General features: G+C 31.0%; 14 protein-coding genes and 2 pseudogenes across 16 annotated transcripts, besides 3 other annotated features; 6 read left to right on the forward strand and 10 right to left on the reverse strand.

Annotated features, from left to right (window-relative positions):
- The first annotated feature begins 486 nt into the window (after window positions 1-486).
- TVAGG3_0388060 lies at window positions 487-907 on the forward strand (annotated as a pseudogene). The gene has a single exon. A coding segment is annotated over exon 1 (421 nt).
- Window positions 908-1,572: 665 nt separating this feature from the next.
- Window positions 1,573-4,856, reverse strand: TVAGG3_0388070 (annotated as a pseudogene). Its single transcript has one exon. A coding segment is annotated over exon 1 (3,284 nt).
- An 822-nt stretch (window positions 4,857-5,678) lies between these two features.
- Window positions 5,679-5,995: a mobile genetic element.
- Window positions 5,996-6,323: 328 nt separating this feature from the next.
- TVAGG3_0388090 (EF-Hand domain C-terminal containing protein family) lies at window positions 6,324-8,242 on the forward strand (the record flags this gene model as incomplete). Its single annotated transcript, XM_001584271.1, has 1 exon — window positions 6,475-8,190. One exon carries the CDS (start codon window positions 6,475-6,477, stop codon window positions 8,188-8,190), a length of 1,716 nt encoding a protein of 571 aa, XP_001584321.1.
- Window positions 8,243-8,812: 570 nt separating this feature from the next.
- TVAGG3_0388100 (spectrin binding) lies at window positions 8,813-10,201 on the reverse strand (the record flags this gene model as incomplete). Its single annotated transcript, XM_001584272.1, has 1 exon — window positions 8,875-10,119. The coding sequence occupies one exon, from the start codon at window positions 10,117-10,119 to the stop codon at window positions 8,875-8,877; it is 1,245 nt and encodes a 414-aa protein (XP_001584322.1).
- Window positions 10,202-10,339: 138 nt separating this feature from the next.
- TVAGG3_0388110 (SPL-RING NSE2 domain-containing protein) lies at window positions 10,340-11,555 on the reverse strand (the record flags this gene model as incomplete). Its single annotated transcript, XM_001584273.1, has 1 exon — window positions 10,431-11,051. One exon carries the CDS (start codon window positions 11,049-11,051, stop codon window positions 10,431-10,433), a length of 621 nt encoding a protein of 206 aa, XP_001584323.1.
- Window positions 11,556-11,706: 151 nt separating this feature from the next.
- Window positions 11,707-12,807, reverse strand: TVAGG3_0388120 (aspartyl aminopeptidase family; the record flags this gene model as incomplete). The annotated part of the gene is made up of 1 exon (XM_001584274.1): window positions 11,707-12,807. One exon carries the CDS (start codon window positions 12,805-12,807, stop codon window positions 11,707-11,709), a length of 1,101 nt encoding a protein of 366 aa, XP_001584324.1.
- A 35-nt stretch (window positions 12,808-12,842) lies between these two features.
- Window positions 12,843-13,643: a mobile genetic element.
- Window positions 13,644-13,773: 130 nt separating this feature from the next.
- On the forward strand, window positions 13,774-15,592 carry TVAGG3_0388140 (cellular macromolecule catabolic process; the record flags this gene model as incomplete). The annotated part of the gene is made up of 1 exon (XM_001584275.1): window positions 13,841-15,349. The coding sequence occupies one exon, from the start codon at window positions 13,841-13,843 to the stop codon at window positions 15,347-15,349; it is 1,509 nt and encodes a 502-aa protein (XP_001584325.1).
- Window positions 15,593-15,732: 140 nt separating this feature from the next.
- Window positions 15,733-15,871: a mobile genetic element.
- A 160-nt stretch (window positions 15,872-16,031) lies between these two features.
- Window positions 16,032-17,306, reverse strand: TVAGG3_0388160 (myotrophin family; the record flags this gene model as incomplete). Its single annotated transcript, XM_001584276.2, has 1 exon — window positions 16,032-17,306. One exon carries the CDS (start codon window positions 17,304-17,306, stop codon window positions 16,032-16,034), a length of 1,275 nt encoding a protein of 424 aa, XP_001584326.2.
- A 44-nt stretch (window positions 17,307-17,350) lies between these two features.
- Window positions 17,351-18,004, reverse strand: TVAGG3_0388170 (spectrin binding; the record flags this gene model as incomplete). The annotated part of the gene is made up of 1 exon (XM_001584277.1): window positions 17,351-18,004. One exon carries the CDS (start codon window positions 18,002-18,004, stop codon window positions 17,351-17,353), a length of 654 nt encoding a protein of 217 aa, XP_001584327.1.
- A 192-nt stretch (window positions 18,005-18,196) lies between these two features.
- TVAGG3_0388180 (34 kDa transcriptional co-activator-related family) lies at window positions 18,197-19,085 on the forward strand (the record flags this gene model as incomplete). The annotated part of the gene is made up of 1 exon (XM_001584278.1): window positions 18,206-19,048. The coding sequence occupies one exon, from the start codon at window positions 18,206-18,208 to the stop codon at window positions 19,046-19,048; it is 843 nt and encodes a 280-aa protein (XP_001584328.1).
- A 612-nt stretch (window positions 19,086-19,697) lies between these two features.
- Window positions 19,698-21,302, reverse strand: TVAGG3_0388190 (mucolipin family; the record flags this gene model as incomplete). The annotated part of the gene is made up of 1 exon (XM_001584279.1): window positions 19,698-21,302. One exon carries the CDS (start codon window positions 21,300-21,302, stop codon window positions 19,698-19,700), a length of 1,605 nt encoding a protein of 534 aa, XP_001584329.1.
- A 336-nt stretch (window positions 21,303-21,638) lies between these two features.
- Window positions 21,639-21,842, reverse strand: TVAGG3_0388200 (uncharacterized protein; the record flags this gene model as incomplete). Its single annotated transcript, XM_001584280.1, has 1 exon — window positions 21,639-21,842. The coding sequence occupies one exon, from the start codon at window positions 21,840-21,842 to the stop codon at window positions 21,639-21,641; it is 204 nt and encodes a 67-aa protein (XP_001584330.1).
- Window positions 21,843-22,049: 207 nt separating this feature from the next.
- TVAGG3_0388210 (transcription by RNA polymerase I) lies at window positions 22,050-22,589 on the forward strand (the record flags this gene model as incomplete). The annotated part of the gene is made up of 1 exon (XM_001584281.2): window positions 22,060-22,500. One exon carries the CDS (start codon window positions 22,060-22,062, stop codon window positions 22,498-22,500), a length of 441 nt encoding a protein of 146 aa, XP_001584331.1.
- Window positions 22,590-22,694: 105 nt separating this feature from the next.
- Window positions 22,695-23,565, reverse strand: TVAGG3_0388220 (uncharacterized protein; the record flags this gene model as incomplete). The annotated part of the gene is made up of 1 exon (XM_001584282.2): window positions 22,762-23,565. One exon carries the CDS (start codon window positions 23,563-23,565, stop codon window positions 22,762-22,764), a length of 804 nt encoding a protein of 267 aa, XP_001584332.1.
- Window positions 23,566-24,635: 1,070 nt separating this feature from the next.
- Window positions 24,636-25,307, forward strand: TVAGG3_0388230 (RNA polymerase II transcription regulator recruiting protein; the record flags this gene model as incomplete). The annotated part of the gene is made up of 1 exon (XM_001584283.2): window positions 24,644-25,183. One exon carries the CDS (start codon window positions 24,644-24,646, stop codon window positions 25,181-25,183), a length of 540 nt encoding a protein of 179 aa, XP_001584333.1.
- An 878-nt stretch (window positions 25,308-26,185) lies between these two features.
- Window positions 26,186-27,997, reverse strand: TVAGG3_0388240 (uncharacterized protein; the record flags this gene model as incomplete). The annotated part of the gene is made up of 1 exon (XM_001584284.2): window positions 26,252-27,997. The coding sequence occupies one exon, from the start codon at window positions 27,995-27,997 to the stop codon at window positions 26,252-26,254; it is 1,746 nt and encodes a 581-aa protein (XP_001584334.1).
- Between the last annotated feature and the right edge of the window lies 1 nt (window position 27,998).

A 27,998-nucleotide genomic window follows, 5' to 3' on the forward strand; every position in this document is an offset into this window, starting at 1 on the left:
TAATGTATAAAGAATTATATAATACAATCAAGAAGCAGGATTAGAGGATAAAATTATTGATAAACAACGGGATGAATTATTTGAAACACTTTCTATTTCAAATTTTGATAGAGAATTTTTGCATTCACTCATTTTTCTAGATGATGCGGTGAAATCAAAACTAATAACTAATGAGAAATCATATTTTAATCATTATTAACTCAATGTCGACACATTCAGTGTTCATTCTTCATGGCTGTTCAATACTTTAAACATTAAGCACAAACATTAAATCAAACCTGTCCACCCTTTTCATTTTCATGGTTTTAGTCGTCAACAGTTGAACGTTATGCTTTATCAAGTGAATTTACCAATGGCATTAATGAACTTTACACACAATATCAACAATTAGGAGAACATGGAAAAATAATAGTTGATTTAAATAAAGGTTCCATTAAATTCGAATAACTTTTTATAATTAATTTTATTTTTTATTTATAATTAAACATGACAGAAATTGCAAATCTTCTACAGGTTCCATTAAAACAAGGAACAAACAAAAAGGTGCATATAATAGAACTATGAAAGTTCAGACGGAATGAAAGAATTAGTCCACATTGTTGCCGGTCTTCAAAAGGATGTTAAACAAATGAGAAACGTTTTAACATTACCAGAAGCTCAAGCATATGCCAAACGTCACGGACCAAATTGGGAAGCACACGAAGCAGACATTACGGGTCCAAATGGAAAACCTGATGGAATAAATGAAGTTTTCGTTACTGATGGTCAAGGAAATATTAAAGTCATAAATGGGTATAAATTAACAATGACGGATTATCCTAAACGTAAAGCATATAATGAACATTATCCTATGCAATTTGATGAAAATGGAAAAGCTGTTTGGTTTTTGCGGCTCAGGATTATATAATTTATATAATTTATATAATTCATCAATATCTTCTTCTGTTAATACTTTATTTTTGAAATCTTTCAATTGTTTAAGTTGTGATTTACTTTTTCCCTTTGAATATTCATTATTTTTAATTTTGTCTTTAATTTTAGAAATTATTATTACATGATATTAAAACTTCATTTTTATAATACGAATAATAATAATCCATATCATCACCCGTTATATTGTTATCATGTTTTTGGATATGATTTTAATTCATAATAATTAAGAAATTTTGATTAAGTCTAAATCATCAATTAAATTTTTTAAATCTACCTATTATCTTTATATAAAATAAATAAGTGTTTTAAGGGTGCCCGCCTCTTTGAATCATAGTATCAAATCAACATTATTTACGGTTCCTTTTGTCTCTTCTGTGGCATTTTATTAAATAAATGGCATACAACATCCATTTTCACAACATACAGCTTAGTGTGTGCTCCTGTTAATGCAGTCTTACCGATGTTAAGCGAGTCATTGACCCGTTTTTAAGTTGTAAATTAATATTCTGACCATCAAATATCACTTTATCATTTATTATATCCAAATAATTTTTTAGGTGTTAATTGTTTATTTTTGTCGTAAACTAACTCCTTTCATTTTTTGTGCAATCTTTTTTAAAATCACTTCATCAATTGAACCGTTGAATGAAGTATAACACTTAGGACATAAAGCAACCATGTTATCACCTTGTTTCTCATTGCTAAACCCAATAACTTCTTCTCATGTGCTTTTTCTTTCAGCTTTATTCTTTATTTAGGTTTAAATTTCTCATTAAAAACAGAAGAAATCAAAAGGTGCGAATTTGTAAATGTTTTTCATAAAATTTTTATCGGTTACAATTGCTTGAAATGCTTGAGTGTTAGGAAGATTTGGTCGCCAGCGATTGCCCAATAGATGAATCAGTATCACCTTCAATGAAATGAAAACGATTAACATCCATGCATTTATACATAAAATCATAAATGAAAACCAAATACCAGTATTTTGCGTTATCTAAAGTGAAGAATGCCTCTTGTAAACATGTATCACATCTATAAAATCTATCTTTAAGCATCACTTGATACGTATCCTCTCCTATTTCTCTTATGTTTTTAAACTTATTTGACATACATGCAACGCGTGCCTTCTGTGCATTCATTATTTTAGTCTTTGCGTAATTTTGTGTATTCATTGCATCGTAACCATATGATCCATTAAGTGAAATCTTGCAAAATAAACTTTTTCCTTTATTTCCTTCTAATTCAGCCTTTTGTCTTTCGTTCATAAATTCATTCGCAAATTCATTAAAACAAGTATTTTTCGTAAATGTTAAAATTGATTGAATGTCATCAATGATAAAATGAAATCTGTCTATTAGATACCAAAGATAATAAGAAGAAAATGGTTGATATTGGTTGTGTGTTGATGCTAACTGAGTTAATTTCCTCTGTTTCTGGTCAACTGGTAGATTGTTTGATTTCATGTAATTATACATAAAACCACCAATTGTTTTTTCATCTGTGATAATATCAAAGTTTCTTATTATTGGTAAAAAGTTTATGTAATCATTAATGTATTTTTCATCAATGTGACCCTTTACTTCAGCCACGAATAAAGTATTTTTCTTCTTAATTATTCCCAGTGCTTTTGCTTTCTTTGTTGCTGTATCACAAATGATAACACCATTCAATCTTCCCGGCATATACATTTTATGGTCAGTATATTGAATGAAATCATGAGGATTAGATGAAAATGATGAAGGATATAATGAATTAAAGTCAACACCAACGAAATGAGTCATAATGTTGGAAGTGTCCTCATTTGATACAGTTTTAGTTTCTGGATTATATGAAAGTTTATTAATGTGCGTGATTCCTTTAAGATTTACTCTATGTTGAACATTTGATAAACCACCAGTAATTCCATTACGGAGGATGTGATAAGCTTCAACTGAATCTAGAGTCATTGGTAAATTATTTTTTAATGTATAATTTCTTAAATTGATTCTTAAACGTTGAACATCTTCATCTTTATTTGATTTTACGACATTGCAATAACAACACATTAACTGACAATTTTCTTTGGTATGTGGTTTTTCATTATCGATTCTATCTAATGTTGGTTTATTAGCATATGTAAACGCTTTACCACACATTTTGCATTTAGATGAAAGGATTAAATCGTGATAGTATTGATAGTCATCCATTGAAACATTGTTTTTAGTATCCCTTTCTGCTTTTTCATCTTGTTTCTTATATGAATCAATTTTATATTTCCAATACTTTTTTGTTAATTCAAAACTTGATTCCACATTTTCTTCTTCTGGATATGTTTCGTTAGGATTGAAGTTCTTATATGCTAACGCGTAACGAATCATTGATGCATTCGATGATAAAGAAAGATTATGAAGCATGTCAATTTTATAAACAAATGTTTCTTCAATAATTTTATCAATTGGGTCAATCATAATTTCAACGTCTTTATTGCAATAATGAATAAAATATTCTAATCTATTCTTAAAGTTTTTAGCATCATTGAGATATATTTGATAATCTGAATCGGATATTGTTTCTTGAGTTAATGCTGAATAAAATGAATCTTGAGTGAATGGTTCCACTTTATATAATTCATCTTCGTAATTCTCCCATGTGATGAATTGATAAGGGAAAAAGGATTTAACACGTGATTTATTGTTTCCGAAATCTTGAGTGAATTGGTCTAATGTTCCACCCGCTATATAATTTCTGATGTCAATAAATCTTAATTCATATGGACAGTTTGTTTTCTTTACAATGATTTGCTTAAATTGAGAAGAAGAACCCAGCATTGATTTTATTTTCCATTTTGCAGTGTTTAAATCACGAAGAATTAAATTTAAATCAAACTTTCCCGAATTAAAACCTATGATATTCACTTTATTGAATTCCTCATCTAGAAGTTCTTTAAATGCTTCCTTCTGTTTTTCATTTAATGTATGGGACAAAGTCCCCGCCGTTTGGTCCGTTTGCGGCTTCATTAATTCTTCATATTGTTCAATATTTGATTCAACAACTAATGAACAGGTTGAAAATAAAAATTCAATCCAATCAGAGATGAACGAATCACTTGATGTTAAGCAAAAATTCCTCGTAAATGTTTTATCACGGTCTACGACCTCGCCGCTTCGGTCTGAAAGACCTTCAGGACTCAAAGAGTCCGTTTGCGGCTTTATTTTGACAGTTGATGATACCATAAATGGTTTTAAGTAAGCGTTCAAAGTTGCACATTCAGAAAGTTGAAGTTCTTCTTTAGTCTCTAATGTTTCGAAGTCGAAAGTAATATAATATCTTGTCGGTTTATAATATTTCTGCAAATTGTGAGCTAATAACCACTGATATATCTTCTGTTTCGTAATATGTGGTGCATATGGTTGCTGGGTCTTTTGCAATTGAACGTCTTGAATTAATCTTCCATTATTTTCTTTACATTTCTCACAATGCTTTAAAAATCTTCTTTGGTTTTTCCTTTCTGGGTCATCACGGATAGAATAAACTTCTTCTTTACAATATGGACAAACTTTATAGCCGGTGAGTGCTTCAACGTCTGTTATTCTGTCAGCGTGAAGTTTTCCACATGGACTCTGTGTTAATAAAATATTTATTGTTTCAAATTCTGGATCTATCATTATTGAATCCACTAATGGAAAGTCTACCTTATTTATGTCCACGTCTTCTGGTTGAGGATCACAATAATAGAAATCAATATTAACATTTAACATTCTCGCTAATCTCTCACTTTCTGATGAAATGTCAAACCCTTCATATGCATCTATTGCTTCATTTAAATAGCTTCTACGAGTTTTAGGATTAACACCATCAGGAATGTTATAGAAGCGTTTAAATAACCTTCTACCTTCTGCTCTAATTTGATTATCATTCATTTTAGCTGTTCCGTTTTTGTTCATTTATGTAAGAATAAAAAATTAAAAAATAAATAAAAATAAAGTTTATTTTTTTTAAAGTCCAGGGCTAAAGTCCATAAAATGAATTAAGAACACATAAATTTTTATCATCTGCGACGTGACGAATACATTTTAATTTACTCAAGAATGCGTACCCTGATACATTAAATCTAATTCCTGTCTTATTTAATTTCACAACTTTGAAAAGGAATGTATGAATAGCTATAAAATGATGAGATGATGTTTTATGGGTTGCTTCCATTTTTTCTGAAATAAATGAATAAATATAATGTTTATAAGTTTTCATATCTTTTATATTCTTAATAACGAATGGTATAGACCTTTCAACTTCGTCTTCCTTCGGTGCTGTTCTTTCATATGAAACATTATTAGTATCTTCAATAATGAAACCACAATCGCATAAAATTTTATATGTACCAATTGTTTCTTTTGATATTTTATCTAACAAATCAAAAACTTTATCAACACCTGCACATTTATTTAAATAATAATTTGTGTAAATATCATGGTCTTCTTTCTTAATCGTATTTGTTGCATATGTTACATTTTTCAGTGCTTTTTTGAATTTTTCAGAATCAAGAGGAGGTGAAAGTAATATACATGGATAATCTCCATCGTCAATAAATTGTAACTTATGTTTATGAATAAATTTTGTACCTTCTTCTGAAAGTGTTTCATCTATTTCACCATCTAATAAATTTTTAGTAGATTCCAAAAAGTAATTTTTATATCTTTCTTCATGAGATTTTTGAACTTCTGATTCTGAAGCTGGGATATTCATTAAACCCTCTACTTCATTCTCATTATATTTTTCAACTTCTCTTAATTCCTTAATTTTTTCATCTATTTCATCTCTTATTTTTTCCAGTCTTTCAATTTCATCATATTCATCATCTTTAATCCGTTCTTCATAATATTCAGGGAAAACATCAGGTTCTTTAGGTTTTTCTTCTTCAGATGTGGGATATAAGAAATTTATAACATCATCTTTATTCATTTTTCCATCATAATCTAAATCATTTAATAACTCCGCGAATTTTTGACAATTTCTTAAATAATATTTATTAACTTCATAACTCGCCTCCTCTAATATATCCTTTATTTCCTCGTTTGTGAATCCCAATTTTTTAACGTCGTTAGTCTTGACACTCATTTTCATACGAATTAAAAAAATAAATTATTCAAAAAATGTAAGACATGAATTTTTAAAGTTTATTTTTTTATTTTTTTTTATTTTTTTTATTTCATTATGTATGGGTTTAGTGAAAATTTCTTACGATTCTGAAAATTTTTAAATCTTGATTTATTCAAAAACGTAAGAATAAAAACCGTAAAAATCATACATTTTTTACTTCATATGTAAAAAAAAATGATACAAAATCGCTCAAAAATGTATGAATTCTTACGTTTACAAAAAAAGTCACAAAACCCTTCAACATATACTACTCAAATTAATCCATATAAAGTGATACTTTTAATTTGATATTATGAAAATCATAACGATATAGATCATAGAAACACATTTTTAGAGTTAGACCCTTGTTTTATAAATCTCTATGAGATGGAGAAAAAAAAACGGTTTCAAATACGTTATTCATTGATGCTTCCTAATCTTCCAGGATACTCCTTCAGGAACCATCATAAAACAGATTTTAGAAAGCCACAGACATTTCAGATCACCGCTGGATTGATGGGTCAAAGAACTCAAAGACCAGAAGATATGGAAAAGACTATTACTGAAAGATCAATAAATATCACAACTACAGCTCCACCAACACAACCATCTGAGACATTCCCAGATTATGTTCCAGCACATGTTGCTTATGAGCATTTAGTTCTTAGATTTTATGCATACTTCCGTGAAAATATCTCAGAATCTGCAGAAGAAACATACAGAGTACGTTATGTCAAGATTATGGTTTACCTCGAAGATGACACCGTCATGATTGAGGAAAACCACGTTCGTAACAGTGGAATTGCACAAGGCGTTTTACTTAGAAGAATGCCAGTTCTTAATCCATTGTATCAGGACAAGGGTGTTACATACACTAATCTTGATTTCAAGGTCGGTATCAATATCGAAATTTTCGGAATTGTTTATAGAATTTACGCTTGCGACCAATTCACAGAGCAGTACTTCCAGTCCGAAGGCCGCGACATTGGCGAGTTCGAAACACCACCAGACGACTTATACACAATCAAGCGTACGCTTACAGAAAGGCCAATTCGTGTATCTCACGTACAAGTCGATAAGACTAATCTTAAGCGCTTCCTTGAATTCGATCAGAAGGTTCTTCGCTTCTACACCATCTGGGATGACCGCAAATCTCTTTTCGGCGAACGCAGAAAATTCGTGCTCAATTACTTCCTCGTCGATGGACGTATCGAAATCAGACAAGTACTTCCACAGAACTCCGGCCGCGACCCAGTTTCGAACTTCCTCCGCAAGACTCTTCTTACAAATCCAAAAACTGGACAACCATATACAGATGCAGACCTCATGATCGGCGAAACAGTCAATGCTTTCAACCGCAACTTCTTCATCTACGACGCAGACAAATTCACCCGCGAATGGCTCGATAACAAATACGGCATTCACGATTGGACTCCAATCAACGTCGAAGAGAAGGCTAAGTACTCTGGAATCAAACAAGACGTTCCACCTTACAACGGATGGGGAGACGAAGAGGATTCCCTTGGTTATTGCAATTCTTTGCATCCAAAGCCACCGCGCAAAGATATCAAGAAGCTCATCGAGAAGGATGGCCAGTTACTCAGATTCGCAGCTCATTTCAAGAACCCAGCCTTCCAGGACAAGAACAGAAAATTCGTTATTTCGTATTATCTTGCAGACGATACAGTTGGCATTTTCGAAGCTCCACAGAGAAACTCTGGCTTTGGCGAAGGCAAGTTCTTGCAGAGAACAAGGATAAAGAACCCAGAAACTGGAAAATATTACACAGCTGCAGATTTCGCTCTCGGAAAGGAAGTTACGATCAACAAATATACATTCATCTTAGAAGAAGCCGATGAATTCGCTCTCAACTACATGGAAGCAGGAGCTGAAGAATTCCCACAATCAGATTTATTCGGAATTGTAACAACAATCAAACAGACACCTACAGTTAATTTCAACGATGTCAAGTCACAGTTCGAAGCTAAGGATCCAGAATTACATGGTTACGTTGCAGAAAAGGATGCAAAGGAAATCCTTATGAAACTTGGATTACAGGAACACCAGGTTGTTACAATCTTAAGAAGATGGACAGATCAGAAGCTTTTCGATTACTTTGGATTTGCTTCTGCCTGCGCATAAAATTATCAAAACCTTTTTTCTCTTTTTTTTCGTATTTTAATAAAATCCTTATTTATTTAATTAAAAAAAGCAATACATGAATCATGAATGAAATCTTAATCATTTGAATTATATTTTTCCAAGCATGGTTAATTTTCAATATTTGATTAACATTCTACACTTATTACATGATTTCCATTTAGTTGTAATGCACGTTGTAAGTATTTGCGTCCAATAATTCAAATTATTTAAAACAAATTTAAATATTTCTTAATGTCATCTCTTTGTATCATCTCATGTGAATGATAATTCCAGTTCGATCTCATTCAAAAACAGCAAGCACTCCTAAACATTTCTAATGTAAAGTTTCAAATTTGAATATTTCAATAATATCACAGCCAAAATATTCAAGCTTTTTCATCATCAAAATACAAACCATAAGATTTATATGTAGGAATTAAAAACAGTTGAATTAGAGTTCCATTTCTTCGCGATAGGTATACTTATATTATGGAATATTCTGCTCGAATGATGACTTATACAGTTCAAACTTTACAAGATAAACTTATGAGGATGGTGAGTAATTAGAATAAATTGTAAAGTTTATCTATCATATATTGGAAACATTCAATAAATATCGATGGTTTTATTTAATGAGGAGAGAAATTATAATATTAGTGAATTATTTGTTCTAACAACCTAGTGCTAATGTTCCATCTCCCATATTGAATTAAAGCTATATATAGATCCGGAAAAATCAAATACATCACATAATAATTGATCATTTCCATTACAATTTTTCCCTGTTTGTATTATTTTGAATGAAACAAATAAATCGCTTGTATTGATGCTGTATTTACGTATATCTCCTTGTTTAAATGCAGAATTTTGCATTTCATGCAAAATTATTTTTTCACCTCGAATTGTTGTCCCTTCGACTTTCCATGATTGAAGGAAACTAACAAATGATCCATAATCGGATACAGATCTAATAATATATTCATTAGGTTGAATTGCAAATCCTGATTTTAGTTTCCACTGAATCCATGAATTAGAATAATCTTTGGTTTTGACAAAAGTCTCCTTTTTATATCTGTTTATCAAATCAGCTGATCCATCTTCATATGATGAAGCAGACATTTCAACATTACCGCTTTGGAAGTAATTTGTTTCTATTTGAGATATAGTTTTAATTGGAAGAAAGTTTCTCGTTCTTAATAATGAATCATGGAGAGATTTAACAACGTTCTTGTAGTTGTTTGCGTTAGTCGAAGCTTCTATTTCATCAATGATATTTTTACTGCAAAACTCTAAATAAATATTCTCATATAATGGATAGAATGTTTCGTTCTCATTTGCTAATGAAATGATAAAATTGGCTAAAGAATCCTCATTTTCAATAACAAGTTCTTTTCTGCTTAATATTCTTTGAAGGATATCTAAGCCTAATTTATTTGAAGCTAATTTGAGTTTATTTTTATCGATTTCAAAGAAATGCGCTGATATGAAGTCAATGCATTCTAATATCTTGTCTTTTGATGAAACATATAAATAAAATTCGAGTAATTCAATGCAATTATTTTTATCAATTTGCATTTTATCAAGAACTTGACTTTTATAGAAATTAGTTAGTTCATTAATTCCAAGATTCATTCCAATATGAAAGAGATCCTTCAAAATTGTATCATCACACTCGACTTCGGTTTGCCTATATTGAAGTATATCTTTCAATACATTATATGTATCTGGCGAGATAATTTCAGTATTTACATCAATTTTAGTAATGCCATTATCCAATAGATACTGCGAGAAAATCTTTTGTGAAATTGCAACAGCAAATGACTTATTAAGTAATATTTCAACATTGTTGACTGCTAAAATCACTTTGTCTTGTGAGTTGTAGTTATTAATTCTATAAAGAATTTGGTTATCGAGTTGGATTAAAACCATTTAATCATTTTTACAACAGTTAATTCAAATGAATTCAATTTTGTTTGATTTCAAATAAATATGACAATTGTTTTGAGCTTTTTCGTTATAGTTTGGTGGCGATTTGTGGCTGATTTCTAACTTTTTTTGACTATGAAATCAAAAACATTCATAAAATGATAAACAGATACTTCCTAATATCATGAATTTTTGTATTTGTTCTAAAGAGAAAAAAATAAGTTTTTCTAATTTTTTATAAATTCAAATAATATAGTTTTATTTTGAACATAAATATATTTCATTACATCAGCTAGCTCGCGTAATGCTTTTCTTTATTTGATTGCTTCGTATTCATCATCTTTATGAGCTTGGTCACGAGCTTCATCACATCTTCTATTAACTTCAGGATCTTCAACTAAATCATCAATAGAAAGTTGACGATTGCAGCCTGCAAATGGACATGGAGCGGACATATTTCTACCCATTGATCTTGACTGAATATATGCAATGATTGCAGTCTTTTCGTAAACGTGGTGGCATTTTCGAGAAACAACTGGATTTGTAGGAATCTTATTTGTAATTGGGCAAAGAAGACCAACAGTACTTGCTGATTCTTCGATGACAATGTCATCATCGCAAGCTCTTATCTTTTCTTTCTGTTGTTCAATGAGCTGTTGCTTAGAACGTTGATAAGAATAACTATTTTGATCTTTAAATTGCTTAGCTTGTTGTAAAATATTGTCATAGTCGTCTCCCTCTGTATATCCTCCTCGAGCTGCCATATAGCAATCAAAATCTTGTTGTAGATCAATAATGTCTTCAAATAATTTGGCCATTTTTTGTGCAGCTTCTGGTGATTTGTACTTGACTGCTTCCTCCCAAACAGAGCCTGTTGATTGGAGGCATTCATTTAACTGGTCCTTATAAAAATTATCAAATGCTGAAGCTCTCATATAAATTATGATAAAATTTCTAAGAATTTACTGTATATTTGAAGTTACATAATCACAGAAATTATATTATTATCGAAATATAACGATACTCATTTCATATAAAATTTAAAATTTATTCAATAATGCTTGTATGTGTCAGTATGTAGCATTCACATTCTTAATCTAATAAACAAATACCATAGACGAAATTACTGCGTGAAAAATTGATTCTTTTCATCAGATTCTCTAAAAAATCATAAATATTGGGATGAAAGGCAGCAATTTATGAAGAATTCTAAGCATAACCCAAGAGATTATGATGGTGAGATTATTATTATAGAAAAAAGAAGGAGATTAATCTTGAGATTTTCCGTTATATTGAAATAGGGTGTTGACAAAGCGAGAATTTATTTATTGGATCTATCACGGATGCTTTTTCTTGTTTTACTTTATCCTCAAAAATAGATAACCTTAAAAATTAATCAATGATGCGAAACATTTAATGAGCGAAAACTAGCACATCATTATGGATAAAATGAAAATAAAACGAAACCCATAGATACAGAATGATTAAGAGAATATATGTGCACAGTATTTTCCTAAAAAACAACCGAGATTGATGCTGTTTTCATCAAAAAAGAAAAATTGCTATTTTGCATTTTCGAAAAAGTGACAACTAAATATCGATTTTATTTTCAAACAAATAAATAAGTAAAGAAATCAAATCTTGCATATCTCTTAGAGCGATAACGGAGTAAGGACCACATTTAAGCTTTGGAACTAATATTAAAGACGAAACATATTCTCCATCCAAAATTAATTTGAAATCTGAGTTTTTAACTGGAACTTTCTGCGAAGAAATGCCTAAATGAGATATAGATGCAAGCAATGGATATAGATTTTGAGAATCATACGAGTTACAGTATCCAATTGCTAATCCTTTTCCAATTAAAGCTTCATCACGAATTGGAGTGTTAAGATTAGGATTTTTAACGCAATGAGGTTCGATATAGAAACAACGAGAGCTTTCTACAAGAGATTTAAGGTCATTAGGTATTAAAGATTTGAAAAATGAATTTATTGATTCAATTTTTTCTTCATTTGCTGAATAAAGTATTAATATGTTAAGAGAATCTGTATTTTTAGACTCAATGAATGTTTTTAACGCGCTATAACATGAGGAATGCATTGCAACATTTGAATAAGAAAATAATTCATTATTTGTACCAAATTGATGATATGATACATATGGCATTGCATAAAGATCCCAATTAATAAGATCTTCTTCATAAATTCCCAATTTTCCAACAATATAATTTGTAAAATTCGGATCTTCCTCTTGAGATACCATAAACTGACCAACATACTCAGAGCAAATCGCATCAACTGAATCAAAATATTTGGTTACAATCTTTCCAGTTTCATTTTTGTATTTTACAGTTCCTGCAACTTTGTAGCATTGATTACATATTGCTTGATGATTAGTTTTAATGCAATTATATTCATCTTCTTGGTAATCGGATTTATAATATATTGAAATAGGATTTTCATCGTAATGTGCTGCAATAATTGTAAATTTACTGTTTCCAGCATAATCAAATGCAATCAAAGCATTATCATCTTTTAATATGAAGCACTTTTTAGATATAGTTCCAATATCTTTTTCTTCTAGCTCATTAAACTTCTTCTTTTTCAGTAAATTTCTTGCAAAACTCAAGACATGAGGAGGCGATGGACATTTTTGAAGATAATTTGAGAAATCAGCTAAATACTCCATGAAGAAAAAAAAAATTCTGCTGCTGGAATTTTTTTGGCAAACCCAAATTTTAGCTAAAAGTGACAGGGGAAAAAACGTTTAGTATTAAAAAAAAAGACCGATGAGAGCTTCGTTCGAAATATAGAGGGAACTGAGAATGCGCAACCATTCTCAGGGAATATTGGATGCTATTCCCGTTCCCTCTGTATGGAAAATTGAGGTTTTCAAAGGGAGTTAAAATAATATCAAATTTATACTAATTTACTTCAAAATACAAAAGTATTTGACAGCTAAAATTAGTTACTTTAGCAAGCCTATCAATACCCTTTTACGATTATTGTTACTTTTTCGAAATAAAAGTAAAAACAAATTTATACTAATTTACTTCAAAATACAAAAGTATTTGACAGCTAAAATTAGTTACTTTAGCAAGCCTATCAATACCCTTTTACGATTATTGTTACTTTTTCGAAATAAAATAAATTTATTATCAAAAACCTTTTTTTTTCTTAGTAAAAATAAACGAAATTTTTTACCTTATGAACTTTTGATGGAAATATGCAAATTTAAAATAATAAAGAAAGCCGCGAGCGAAGCGATCAGCTTAGTTCGAAGATTTTGATTCAAATCTTTGCTGATCTGTAATTCGCGGAAGCCGCGAGCGAATCGAGCGGCTTAGGTCTAAGATTTTGATTCAAATCTTTGCTTATATTCCTTAAATTCTTTATGAAACTCGCAACAGTTCCATAAAAAATTTTAAATTCTAAACTGTCGAAATTACCGATCGGTAATCACACCCGTGAATGGTGTGTCACTTTTTACAGGCGTGTCACTTTTAGCTAAAATTACCCCTACTCAATTTTTTTCCCTTGTATAATATTTCTCAATATTATTAGATTACCCAAACATATCATTACTGAAAATAAGACACTTTTTATTAGAATTTCAGAGTGTCTTATCAAATAAAATTTGGATGCTACGAGACGGGTTAACTCCTGATTATCAAGGAATTGCCAAAAATATTGATCAGTATATTCACAATGATAATTTCATAATGTGTAGATCAGCAGACGAAATAATGAAAATAATCAGCAATTGCAAATTATCAATTTCTCAATCAATTACATTATTTGAAAAACTAAGCAATGAACACAACAAAGAAGCGATGCTTGGTATAATCAAAAGCGCTACAATTGATCTAAACGCCAATGAAACTGAAGTCACAAAATTATTAGATACATTTGTAAGAATTCTTGATCTTCCAATCCTTAATGATTTAGTCACATTTTACAAACCAAAAGGAATAAGTTTAAAAACATATATGAAAGAGCTTAAATCCATCGTAAAGATATATCAAGAATCATCTGAAGCTTTAGCAAAAACAAGAGTTTTCCAAGGAAGTACAAGAAGGGAAGATTTAGAACTAAAAATTCGAACAAAATTAAATTCATTTAAACAGTCATTAGATTACAAATATAATGGCTTTTATGATGGAAGAAGAATGGTAACTAACCAAACTTCACAGGATCTATATGATTTGGAATCATTAATAGTTCAATATATGTCTTCAAATCAAAATGAACTTCCTGATGTTTCAAGATTGCGCATGGAGAATCTTCAAAGTGATAATAATTATTTAAAGAAGAAAGATGAAACTAATTCTGCTTTATTAGAGAAATATGCAAAAAATTTGGAAAAATACAAGAAATTGTATAATGATGCCTTGAAGCAATCACAGGCACAAGATTCGATCAGGATGGGAACAATTCAAAATTTAAAGAATCAGCTAATTACACTTAAAAATTCAAATGATCAAATTCCTGCACTAAGAACAGAAAATACTAGATTGAAAGCAGATGTTCAAAAATTGACTAGTGAAAAACAAAGATTGAATGAACAATACGAAGATTTGAGTATCCAATTTAGAACAGTACAACAAAGAGAAAATGCACAAATAGAATCATTGAATGTCGAGTTAACAAATGCCAAACGTTACGTACAAGCATACACAAACGTATCCAAAGAAAATGGAAGCTTGAAAGTTGAAATTAAAAGATTGAAGACTGAAAATGAAAGATTGAATACTGAAATTGAATATTTAAATGATGAAATTAAAAGATTGAATGATGATCTTGGATTTTTGAATCAAAATAGAGTAGTTCGTGAAAATAATTTAAATGAGACTATTCGACAAAAAGATGTTCAAATTGCAAGATTGCAGCAAGAAAATAGGGAACTCAATCAAATGCCGAGATATAAAGTTGATGCAAATAAAATTATTTCTATTTGGGATAAAATAGAAGATGCACCAGAAGTTATTGAGATTCCTATTATTTCAAATGATGATAAGCATATTCTGGAAAAGATCCAAGGAAGACTTATGTCAGCAGTAACTAAAAGAGCAAACAATCTTAATGAAGATGACATGCAAGAACTTGATCAACTTTATAGAATGATTCAGAAATTTATTTCGAAGAAATCTTCTCCCAAAGCTCAGAAAGTATATAAGTTTATGGATAGAATGCATAACGCACTTAATATTATTGAAGCAATACCTCATTAATATAATGCACAATAAAATAGTATTTTTCTTATGATTGAAAAAATGAGGGACGCTAGAATTTGGTCATTTGTTGAATATCTGGGACTTTTTTTGAGGTTCTCACAAGATCAATTAATCTATATTTTAATAGTAAAAAAGTATAACACAACATTCTAAGAATTTTTTTTCGTAGCTGGAAAATAATAAGTTCTCATAATTGATTAGCTTTGCGAGTAATTTGCCAATGATGAGTGTGAACTGCTCCGCGATGCACGCATATGGCAAAACCGCGGCAAAAATTGTTAAAATTGAGGGGATGATTAGTCGTATGAATTAATTATTTATAGCACATTATAGATGTCAAATTAAAGTAAACCGACTTATCGCCTCAGGAAATGCTTAAGGGTGCGGGGGAGACGATAAATCGCCCTCAGAAAAGTACTTTTAATGTTAATATTGAATGCTTCTAAACTTTCCATACCACACATTGCAATATAATTAAGGTTAATTTCGAGTAGTTTACCTATCGTCGCCCGGGCATCCATAAAAATTGTTTTCGAGCATTTTTCGCCTTCTTTTTTCATAATTTTGAGTTATTTTGAATATTTAATTCCTTTATGAAAGAAATGTCACTCCCTGTTCTCTGCAATAGATAATGAATCAAAAATTCAAAGAAAAATGATAAAATTAATTCTTTAATGTTTTATTCTGTAGCAACACCTGCACCATGTGAAATAAGGAATTCGACTATTTCTTTGTTATTAGCTTTTGATGCAGCATAAAGAACTGACAATCCATCTTTGTCTTTAGCATTAACATCAGCACCATGCAAAATAAGGAATTCGGCTGTTTCTTTATTGTTATTAGCTGCTGCAGCATGAAGAACTGACCATCTACCTTTCTTTTTAGCATTAACATCAGCACCATGCAAAATAAGGAACTCGACTATTTCTTTACTGTTACTATATGCAGCTGCATGAAGAATTGACCGCCCATCTTGGTATTTAGCATTAACATCAGCACCATGCAAAATAAGGAATTCGACTATTTCTTTATTGTTATTAGCTGCTGCAGCATGAAGAACTGACCATCCACCTTTCTTTTTAGCATTAACATCAGCACCATGCAAAATAAGGAATTCGGCTATTTCTTTACTGTTTTTATATGCTGCAGCATGAAGAACTGACCATCCACCTTTGTCTTTAGCATTAACATCAGCACCATGCAAAATAAGGAATTCGGCTGTTTCTTTACTGTTTTTACCTGCTGCTTCATGAAGAACTGACCATCCATCTTTGTCTTTAGCATTAACATCAGCACCATGCAAAATAAGGAACTCGACTATTTCTTTACTGTTACTATATGCAGCTGCATGAAGAATTGACCGCCCATCTTGGTATTTAGCATTAATATCAGCACCATGCAAAATAAGAATTTCGGCTGTTTCTTTGCTGTTATTATCTGCTGCTGTATGAAGAACTGACCATCCATCTTGGTATTTAGCATTAACATCAGCACCATGCAAAATAAGGAATTCGACTATTTCTTTATTGTTATTAGCTGCTGCAGCATGAAGAACTGACCATCCACCTTTCTTTTTAGCATTAACATCAGCACCATGCAAAATAAGGAATTCGGCTATTTCTTTACTGTTTTTATATGCTGCAGCATGAAGAACTGACCATCCACCTTTGTCTTTAGCATTAACATCAGCACCGTGTGAAATCAAAATTTCACATATTTCTATACAATTAACACTTGCTGCAAAGCCAAGCGCAGTTTCCCCAAATTGAGTTTTTGCGTTAATGAAAGCACCCAATGAAAGGAAATATTCACATAGGGAAGGAATGCAAAAGCATGGCGAATAAATAAAGAATTTGTTAATGCATTTTGATTGATCTAAATAAACTAAAAATGCTTGAAAATTGTGATATGTGGTGCAATTATCTAAATCAATTTCTAGCTCGAATTCATTCATTAAAAAGGTAACAAAATCAATGTTATGTGAAATAATTGCATATTTCATGCATTCTTCAAACAGTTATTAATAATGTCTGGATTTCCACCCAAAAATGAATAAAAAAGACATTTTGGTGTTATTATTGAATTAAATTTTGAAATTAACAATTTAAAACAATTAACAGCTCCATGATAACAACATAGCTCAAGCAATGAATTAGGAGAAGAAGGATATAAATCACTTTGTAACATTTGATTCTTGTCGAAACTATCTGTCTCCGTGAAAATTATGAAAGAAAATTTGTCATCATACATAATAGCTCTGTAAATTGTGTTATCTTCAATAAAATTCAATGAATAATCTTTAGTTTTATTTGCTTCGATTCCAGAACTATACCTCGTTGATAATAAAACGCCATTTTCATCTTGTAAATCTGCCCACAAAATATATGGAATGCTTTGAATTTCTCCACGTGTAAAGATTGGATGATATTCTGTATAAATCATTTTGAAAATCTCCTTGTATGGCTTTATGTACTTGATATTAAAAGGCATTGCAGTAGAAATTATTGTTAGAATTTGATTTGGAGGTGCACGTTTGGTTTCAAACATTAAATTTTTGATATCAAGATAAATTTTGTTAATTCCTTCTTCACTGAAAGTCTTCAGCTTATACAATGAATCGTATACATAATTAAAGTCTTTGTACAAATCCATTAACTCTTCATAATTCACTTTCTTCATGAAAATGAAAAAAAAAGTTTATAAATCTAAAAAAGTGAATTTCTGAAGTTTACATTATCTTAATAAAATAATAAAAATTAATGGAGAAAACGTTATATTCTGTAGTTATATTTCAAAATCTGTTTGAGTAAAATTTGATTTTTTAACACTTTACATTGTAAAGTAAAAAAACAGATGAATGCGGATAGAGAAGTTCTATTAGAGGAAACACTACAGAAAACATTGACACAATTAAAGAATCACATTTGGAGTGATATTGATGCACTTGCAACAACAGGAACATTACCTCCAGATCAAATTTTCAAACAAGCTGCACATGACTTAGATCACATTAAACTGATCAATTCCATGCTTTTAACAACAAAAGATATAAATATCGAAAAGAATGATATCAAAAAATGCGAAGATTCCGTAGAATTCAGAAGAATATCAGATTTCTTCCAAACAAATGCAGAAAGATTCCTTAAAGAAAGTCCTGTCTACAAATATAATTTTAACGAACTCATTCCAGAGTTAAATTCCGTTCTTGATGAAAGTGTTTCATTTACTGATGGATTCCTTCCATTTATTTCGATACCAGTAGCAGATATATTTACAGTTAAAATTATATTTAGCTTAGAAAATCAACCAGCCTTTGTTGTTGTTCATGGAGCAACAGAATACGAGAAATCACAGTTTGAGCAGAGCGATTTTAGAGTTTTCAGGACACTTAGCGTATACTTTAGCAGAGCATTACCTGATTTTATCCTTAAATACAAGTCAAAAGCTATTGTTGAATTTGCGATTTGGCTTAAGTCCTACAAGAACTTGTTTAGCGCTCCTTGCACTAAATGTGAACAGTTCATATCAAGAGATCTCACAGGAGACCTTCTTCCACCAATAATTCGAACAATTACTTCTTGCCTGCCATATCACATCCGTTGTGCGCCATTTGAGATCGAACTTCCTGATTTCGGATACGTAACACTCATGTCCGAAGAACAGATGCAAGAAAAATTATCTCATCCTGGAAAATAATAGATTTTGTTTTATTTCTTTTTAAATTATCTTAAAAGCTATATATCATTAATTTTAGATGTCTAAATAATGAAAGGATTTTTCAATATTTTCTGATATAAAAAGTGACATTCTGAAAAGTATCAATTTGTAATTTTGATTTTACTCGTGAGTTTAATATCCACCCTCCAAAAAATCACTTTTAATGTTATTGGAAAGTGTGTCAATAATAATACTTAACTCCTATTAACATAACTAATTCGAATATAGAATAATTCAGATAGAATCAATCACTCGTATGTTTTAAGCGTGAAGATATTTAATATGCATTGATGCAATTGTTCATTATAATACATCACATTTAATGTTGCACATACGCCCTTACGACATGACCTTCAATTAAGCTATTAAATGTTAAATTTCAATGATACTTCACGCCGATTGTCAAAATTTTGTATTATAGTCCGATATGGGTAGATGAATGAATTAGCTTTAATTTGACTTTTTCAGCCATGACTCAAGATCTCTTTAGTCAATTCCATGATAATAAACAACTTGAGAATGTATTTATCACATGATAAATTTTACTTGCCGAATGAGAAGTTTTACAAAAAAAAATCATTTTGGAAAGCTCTAACATTCATTTTATTCATAAAAAAGATATATGAGATTAGTCTAAGTCAACGTAATGTTCTCTGACATACATGATTGATGAAATACAAGAAGTGAAGATGATCCACATGCCACCAGCAGTGATCGCTGACACATAGAAGAAGGAAAGCCATGCTGTTGCGTCTGTTCCATCATCGATAACGATGTAAAAGTCATCGATCGAATCTCCCATTCCACTGGTGATGAAACGCTCAACAAGCTCTCTGACTGTTCTGAAGGAGTCAGAAATGAGGCCAAATGTGAAAATTCCGAACAAAATGAAAGCCGACCAAATAGGAATAACTTCGACAGCGAGATTTAGCAACATAATGGCTGCCTCTCTGATAATTGTGATCAGTTGGTAAAGACCATTAGAGAATTTGAGCCATTGTGACAATCTAATAATTGAAAATAGTCCTGCGAAGCTGATAATCTCGAGGGTGATCTGCGAAGGGAACTGCGTCATCTTATATGAGTTGGCGAACGTAATAGAAGCCAAAATTAAGGTGATGCAAGAACAAACAAAATCTATAATGAACCAATAGCCAATAGTTATATGGATCCGAGGTAGAGAAGCCATATTTCTGTATTGGTTGTTCGATAATCTGTTTTTATGGAGGTTGTATCGGTTTCTAAGTGAAAATAACATCGTAAATATATGTAGAGCGTCAGCAACAACAATACAAAGCATCAAATGGTTGGTAATTCTAAAGACCTTGCATTCTTCAAGCTTGAATTTGTTGTCATACAAAATTGTGGTTTTGGTATTTTTATTTTTGAGTAAATGATTGTTTCTGTACTTCCTTTCTTCGCTAATATGTGGTCTATTGCGTTTTATAAGTGGATGAGCGTTCTTCTTTGACTTTTTGGTCAATTTATTTTTAGTTCTTCCGCGAGAAAACTGAAGTGGAGCTTTAATTGACTGTTCTCGTATTGATTGAAGCATTCTATGCGAATTGTCATCTGTTACGGCTATTGATTTCGGTGTTGTAACGTTAAATTCGGTCATCATCTCAGGAGTACATGATTTTCTTCGAATTGAAGGCTCAATTGTAAACTGGACCAATCCATCACGTGCTGCAATCTCTGTTTGCGTATACCAATTTGAGCATCCTGGATATGTTAAATCGCTTGAAACGATAACGTAATCAAGTGATATGATTATACGATTAATGTGTTTGAAGAACTCTAGATCGATGTCAGGAAATGATCCTTCTGTTTTAGAACCGTTCATCCAGTAAATCTCACATAAAACAGGTAGAGATCTATTAACATCATGGATTTCTAGGAAGCTATCTGTTTTGAGGGTATAATACGATTCATTAACTGTATCATAATAGTCACTAATGATCGAAAAATCTTCAATTGGTGTTCCTTCATCTTGTTTTGGATAAAATGAATCCACAAAAGCGCCTCTCTGTAAATAGTAATAATAAATCACTGGATTTGCAACTGTAAAGAAGAAAATAATTAGAATTATTGATTCTAAAATGTTATAAAACATTTCCCAAGGTGGGATATATGTCTTATGCCATAGTTCTGTTTCTGATACTTGCAGGAATGGAGACTCTTTCTTCCTCCTGGGCTTTGGAACGCGCCTGACAAAACGAATTCTCAGAGCCATTTTGAATGATAAAATGTCTTTTTTAATCAGGAATTATAATTATGAATATGATTTATAATTGAATTTTCTGTGTTAATTCCAAAATTTCAAAAAATTAGGGATAAATTTTTACAAAATTTCAATAAGAATCAATTATATTTCAAAAATATAACGGCACACTTGTATACATCTACAAGTTCCAATATAGAAAACTATTAATCTTTATTCTTAAATTTTTAAAATTATATATTCATTTTGAGTTAAATATATATGTCAATCTTAACATTATTCTAACAGTTAACTTATGCATCAAGGAAATGACATAAGAAAGAAAAAAAAAATTAATTCAAACTTATATCATTTGTAAATTGTATTCTTGAGTAAATTAATTGCTGTTTCTTGGGCATCAAATGATGAAAATACTTTAACATCCTTAATAACTGGTTGTGGAGGTTGAGATTTTGTGCAAACTGAGTGTTTCCTCATAACATAACCCACGTATTCTTCGAAATCGAAACTTTGCTGTTTGTTTGTATCCTCAGCGGCATTGGTATCAGTCATCTAATGTTCCATGCAATATTTTAAATTTGGATGTTTGCCACTTTACGTGTCAAAAATCTATATTAGATCTATTAGATACTATGAATAGAGCCAAAGCGGACAACTTTCGTTCAAAAATTATTCTTTATGCTTTAGCGAATTATGTGTGATTGTAATACAGCATGCAATTTTTTTCTTGCTAAAAAAAATTTGTCCTAAAAATGTCACATTTTGGTCAATGAGTCTTCTCACCAAAAACTTCAGATGCACAGCTGTTGATCCAGACGGCAAACAATTCGATGATGTTTCTAGAATTAAAGCAACAACAGATGAAGGAGATTATGAGCTTGTTCTCGATTATAACTGTTTCATCTATGAAATTAAGCAGGACCAGTTGTTCCAGCTTAACATCTCAACACAACTTCATAGTGATGAAGCATCTAGAGCTGAAGAACATTGGCATCCATCAATTGTCGAGAACTCAACACTCGCTGCTTCATACGAATATATTATGCACGGAAAAGTTTACAACTACGAAGAACAGCCAGAAACAAATCGTGCTACTGTTTATGTTTCTTATGGTGGTCTCCTTATGTCATTAACAGGCGATCGTAACACAATTGCTGGTATCCAGCGTGGCAAGGAAGTCTATCTCCTCATTTCCAGAAAGAGCAAATAAAATACAATAAAACTTTTTTAGAATATTTGAACTTATGTAAATGCTACGAATTTTTATATTTTAATAAAACATCTATATAGACATAAGGATTTAAATAACAGTTTTTAATTACATGTTCGAAATCCTGAATACAAATTTACAATATATAAAGTTATTTCATTTTCATATGAATTGTGTACTAAGATTTCAATAATAAAAACATAAGGAAATGTTTATTCTTAAACAAATAACAAACAAGCAACAATAAGATCATTTGATTAATTAAAGGCGGAATTTGGTTGAGAATCCGAGCTTTGGTTTATTGAGTGGCTGTCTAAAGCTAGAAACTAATGGTTTTCTGTCTGGCACAAAGCGATTAAAATCTTGATTTTCATTTGGTGAAAAATAAGAGGAACTCTGAGATTCCGATACCGATGACGAGTTCTGCTTAAATCCCTGATTTTGTTGTTTCTCCTTTGCTAATGCATCAATTTCACGCTTCCTAATTGTTATATCTGCCTCAATATTCTTCAATTCATTTTGAAGTCCTTCATATTCTATATTTTCCTCATAATTCTGCATCTTCTGCCTAGTCATCATAATAGAACTCTGAGCTTTATCAAGTTCTGTTTGGTATTTCTTGCATTCAAGTTTCTTTGTGGTAATTTCTTCTTTAAGTTTCTTAAGTTCTAGTTCACATTGATCATGAAATTCTTTTTCTGATTGTTGGTGCTGTTTTAATTGATCATCCTTTAATTTCTTAAACATTGTATTAAGGAGATATTCGCTAGCTTCAGATCTGGAAATCAATGCTTTGAGTCTTAAATTTTCGGAAGTATATTTGTTATTGCAAAGCTTGAGTGTAGCCTCATTCATATCTAATAGAAATAGAGTATTATTCATATCATTTTTCAAGTCTCTGCATTTTCTTTGAAGAAATAACGTTGATTTACTTTGTTTATATTTGGAATCAAGATATTTTTTCAATGATTTTTTAGCTTCTTTAAGTTTTTCTCTCTGTTGTTTATCTATACTGCGCTTCTCGAAGTCAATATTGTCCCATTCAGCAAGTAAATCTGATTCCATTTTATCAATTCTTTATATTTTAAACGGCAATTTTCTTGAAATTAAACTCCAAAAACTCTGCATTCCTTTAATGAGTCTCAAATGACTAACGGTTAAGTATAAAAAAGATTTTCTGTTGCTGGGCAATGTTTCGCTTCTACTGTGATAGTTTTCAATAGATTCAAAAAATAATTATTGTAAAAAATACTTATACAATGTTTTTTATAAGTTACTAGTCATTAGTTAAATTGTTTAATAATAGAGATCAAACAAATGATTGCAAAGGATCAAAATATGAATCTAATCCTCTAAGCAAGACGCGCTAATAAGATATTTTAGAATATTTGAGGTAAGATAAAGAAATGATATGTGTTACGTAAATATATCTTAAAGAATGTTTTTGAAAAAAAATTAATGAACGAATTTTCCTACAACTAGTGAGGTTTTGAATATCGATATGCCAAAACTCAAATATTTATATTTGAAATAGATATTTAAGGAAATTATATTTTAACATCTTCAAAAATGTATTTTACTATGTATCATCTCTTAGATTCGATAAGTTTGAATGAAATTTTAAAGATACCAAATAGCAATGATTCTTAATCAATTTTGATTCTCGTAAATTATTATCGCTGGACGCTTTTGAATTTCAACAGTTGTGTATAAAAGGTCACATTGAAATGAAGATTATATGATATTGAAAAGTAATGGTTATGACATTACAAATTCGAATTAAATTTTAAAAAAAAGTACAATGACAGCTTGCATTTGATAATTGCAAAGCACATTACCGGTAAAATTGATTGGCAAGATTGAAAGATATCAAACGAAGTATTTTTATTAAAAAATAATCTTTATCGGGAATTTTTTACGTATAATAACTAAATATATATTTGTTCTATTCTGTTAACTATTATTTGGCCATTTAAAGCCAATTAAATATGGAAATCTGATGATGGTGAGTTCAAATTGGGAAATGTAAATACGATGTAAACGATTATAAATTTTTTTTCTCACACATTGACTATAGGATTCAGGGATCATCACAAAAAAACCGCCAGGCGCATTGAATTTTTTGAAATCAGTAAATTTTTAGATGACTCCCGTTGCTATTCAGCATGAATATAAGCCTAAATGCCGCAAAGTGAAATTTTCGGATGAAGAAGATAGACAGATTCTCGCACTAGTGAATGCAGCCGGAGATAACTTAAATTGGGAATTGATTTCATTTGCGCTTGGAAATAGGACAGCAAGGCAATGCAAGGATAGATACCACGCATATTTACAGCCAGGTCTTAACAAATCTGAATGGACTGAGCAGGAAGATCAGCAGTTAATTGACATGGTTGCCCAATTCGGCCAGAAATGGAAATTCATTGCTACATCTTTCAAGGGAAGACCAGAGGTTTCCCTTAAGAACCGTTATCGTTTATTACAGCGTCGCTCGGCGAAGCTCCAGCGTGCTCTCCAGCCAGGTGCAAGTCCTGAGGTTTCCCAGCAGTCTCAGCAGGAGGGCGGAATGAACCAGTTATCCTCTCCCGAAACCCAAGCCTCTGTTCAAATCGATGACGAAGAAAACCCATTCGATTTCTCCTTTGTCGACAGCTACGGTTTCGATGACGTATTCAACTTTTAATAAGCTGTTTTTAGTGTTTAATAAAGCACCTTTTCTTTTTTCTTTCAATTTCAAAAACAAATTATTTGTTATTCAGAGAAATAACCTTGATTTTTATTAAATTGTGAATGTTCTCCTGTTTGCAATATCTTTTTTACATGAGATAAGGCGAATCATCAAGAATTCAAAATTTGAATGTGGAGCGGCCTTCAGAAAAAAAACTAAAATTGAATGTTTTTTTTACAATCACATAAAACATATATTGGTAAACATCAATAATAATGCATAATTAACCCGAAATGACAAATTCAATCATAACTTGAAAAACGATGTAGTTTTGACAGGTATTTCAGAACTTTACTTTGGAAAAATAATTCTGGCGTTAATTTTTATTATTTGAACTTGCTTTATCTATAAGTACATCTCGAAAAACAAATAAATTTGATTTCCTAGAATTAAAAAATGTAAGTCTCGAAAATCAAAAAATTATCCGGCGCGCATATGTGTCATTTAGTGCAATTAAGTTGGCTATAATATAGAAATCATCAATTCAACATACAATTTTAGAATCAATGTATACAATTTATTGGTTTCATTTCAAATGCTATTAAGACACAAAAACATGCTAAATAGAAAATACATCAATGAGATTTGTTAATCATTTATCTTATCATTGATGGTTCCGTAATCATTCCAAACATATTTAGAAACAACCCAAATTAGCATATATATGGCACACATAAAAGGTATCCAATATGTAGTTATAATGGTATTCATTATGACAATGCCGCAATCTAAGAAAAACATTACAAATTGAAAAATTGTCCTTCAAACACAGCTGAATTCTCTTCATCATAATATATATGTAAGCACAAATGGCATATTGCTGAATATGAATAATATTATCTTTAGTTTTGTTAATTAATATCAATTGGAAAAATGACATGAATCATTTATTATATTAAAGTTTATTGTCTATCTAAAATCTTGATCATTGCGAAACATGATAAAAATGTAGAAAATTATACATTTATTTTTTCTTTCTTAAAAAAGCTAATATTTTAAAAAATTTAAACAATAAATCATCGATTAAGCGGAAATTTTCTTGGCTGGATTAGGAAAAGCCTCAAGAACGATTGTATCTGTTACATCGAGCTTGAAAAGGAAATCTTTATCATATTTTCCAAGCATTTTAGCAGGATTGAAGTTGAAGTGGTTGAATCCTTCAACTTTCTTCGCGTTGTTGAAGCATCTTGCGATTCTTGCGAAAATAAGGTCACTTTGAGCGAGAATACTCTGTGGGAAATCGCTCTTAAGGGAGTCTGAGTTAAGAACTGTCTCTCCAAGGTTCGTATGAGCTTCATTTCCTTTTGAATTTACGTTATTAAGCAATTCAAGGGCATAGAAAACGGCCAAAGCAGATGATTCAGTGAGAATATGTGATCCACTATTGAGATCATCAACCATATCATCAGTAAGTGACTGATCAACATCTGGAAATGCGAAAATGAACTCTCTGATCAATGTACGGAGTTCTTGGAGCTTGTCTTCGCTTGGCTTTGGAATATTGATGCCTTTGAGAACGATTCTTCTTAAAACAGCCGGTTGTTTAAGATATGATTTGTAATGAACACGGAAATCATCACTGGATTTGTCCATACGTGATGTTGTGTCATTCTCTAACATATCTAGTTGTTCAAGAGCAAAGGCGCCAACGGATTGGCACTTTTTGTAAAGTTGAGTGAAAAATGCCGGAGATCTATTCACTCCATCGAAATTTCCTATGATGGACTTGATTACTGGTTCAGCAACGACTATTGTATCACCATTCCTGGCCGCATTTACGATACTTTTCATCGATGAAAACATTTTCATTGTTCGAAGTTCAGCGATATATGGGGCAGCGTTTCTATCATCGCGTTCTTCTTCTGGTTTCTCTTGCATTTTCCTGGCTACGGCCATCTGTAATGGTGTTGTATACTTTGGAGGTTCATTTGTAGAGATGTAGTCGTAGATTTGCTGGCCAACAGCCCATTTGATGTGGTTGGGCTTGAGATCTGTAATTGCGAGCTTGTAAATCTTGACAGGATTTAAGTTAATTGGAGAAATTGTTTTTGCAAGGTTTTCGAAGAAGTTTCCGACGAATTCGTTATACTGTTTAATTACAATTGATGCATGTTCAAGCTTGAGAAGCTGTACTGAGAATAAATCGAGGATTTTTAGTGAACTCTTGATTTGTTCTTCAGAAAAGCAATTTCCAATCATGGCAAGAAGCTGAAGAGTCTGCAACGGTGCGTTAGATTGATGGACAATGAATTCTGCAGGTAAACTTTTTGCAATTGATTGATTCTTCGTAATTCTGTGCATAAGAGCATCACGAGAAGCATGAATATCTGGATTTAATTTATCAGATAAGTCTTTGACTTTTTCTTGAAGCTCAGGACTAAATTTAGAAGTAAGTTCTGTAACTCTGAGTTTAAAGTAATCAATTGGGATCATTTCCATAGTGAATAAAGCCACTAACCTTGTAAATGCTTTCTCAAAACCTGATTCTTTATCAGGATTGATTGAAATAATATATCTTAAGAAATTTCCAATTATTTCTATTGGTTCTTCTGTGACTGTATAGAAGCATGCTGCATTTACAAATTTTTCATAGAGTTGTTCGTTGTCTTTAAGCAATTCTCCAATTTGTGCGTATGAATGTGTTGGAGTTTTTGGATTTTCTGCGAATTCGATCAATATTTTGTTGTATTTGTCGAGTTTTTCTGGATTGGGAGTTAAATATTCAGTGATTTCATTCTTTAATATATCAAGACTCGCTGTAGTTGTCATT

Source organism: Trichomonas vaginalis, chromosome V (assembly GCF_026262505.1).
Source record: "Trichomonas vaginalis G3 chromosome V, whole genome shotgun sequence".
In the NCBI taxonomy this organism is placed as follows: domain Eukaryota; phylum Parabasalia; order Trichomonadida; family Trichomonadidae; genus Trichomonas; species Trichomonas vaginalis.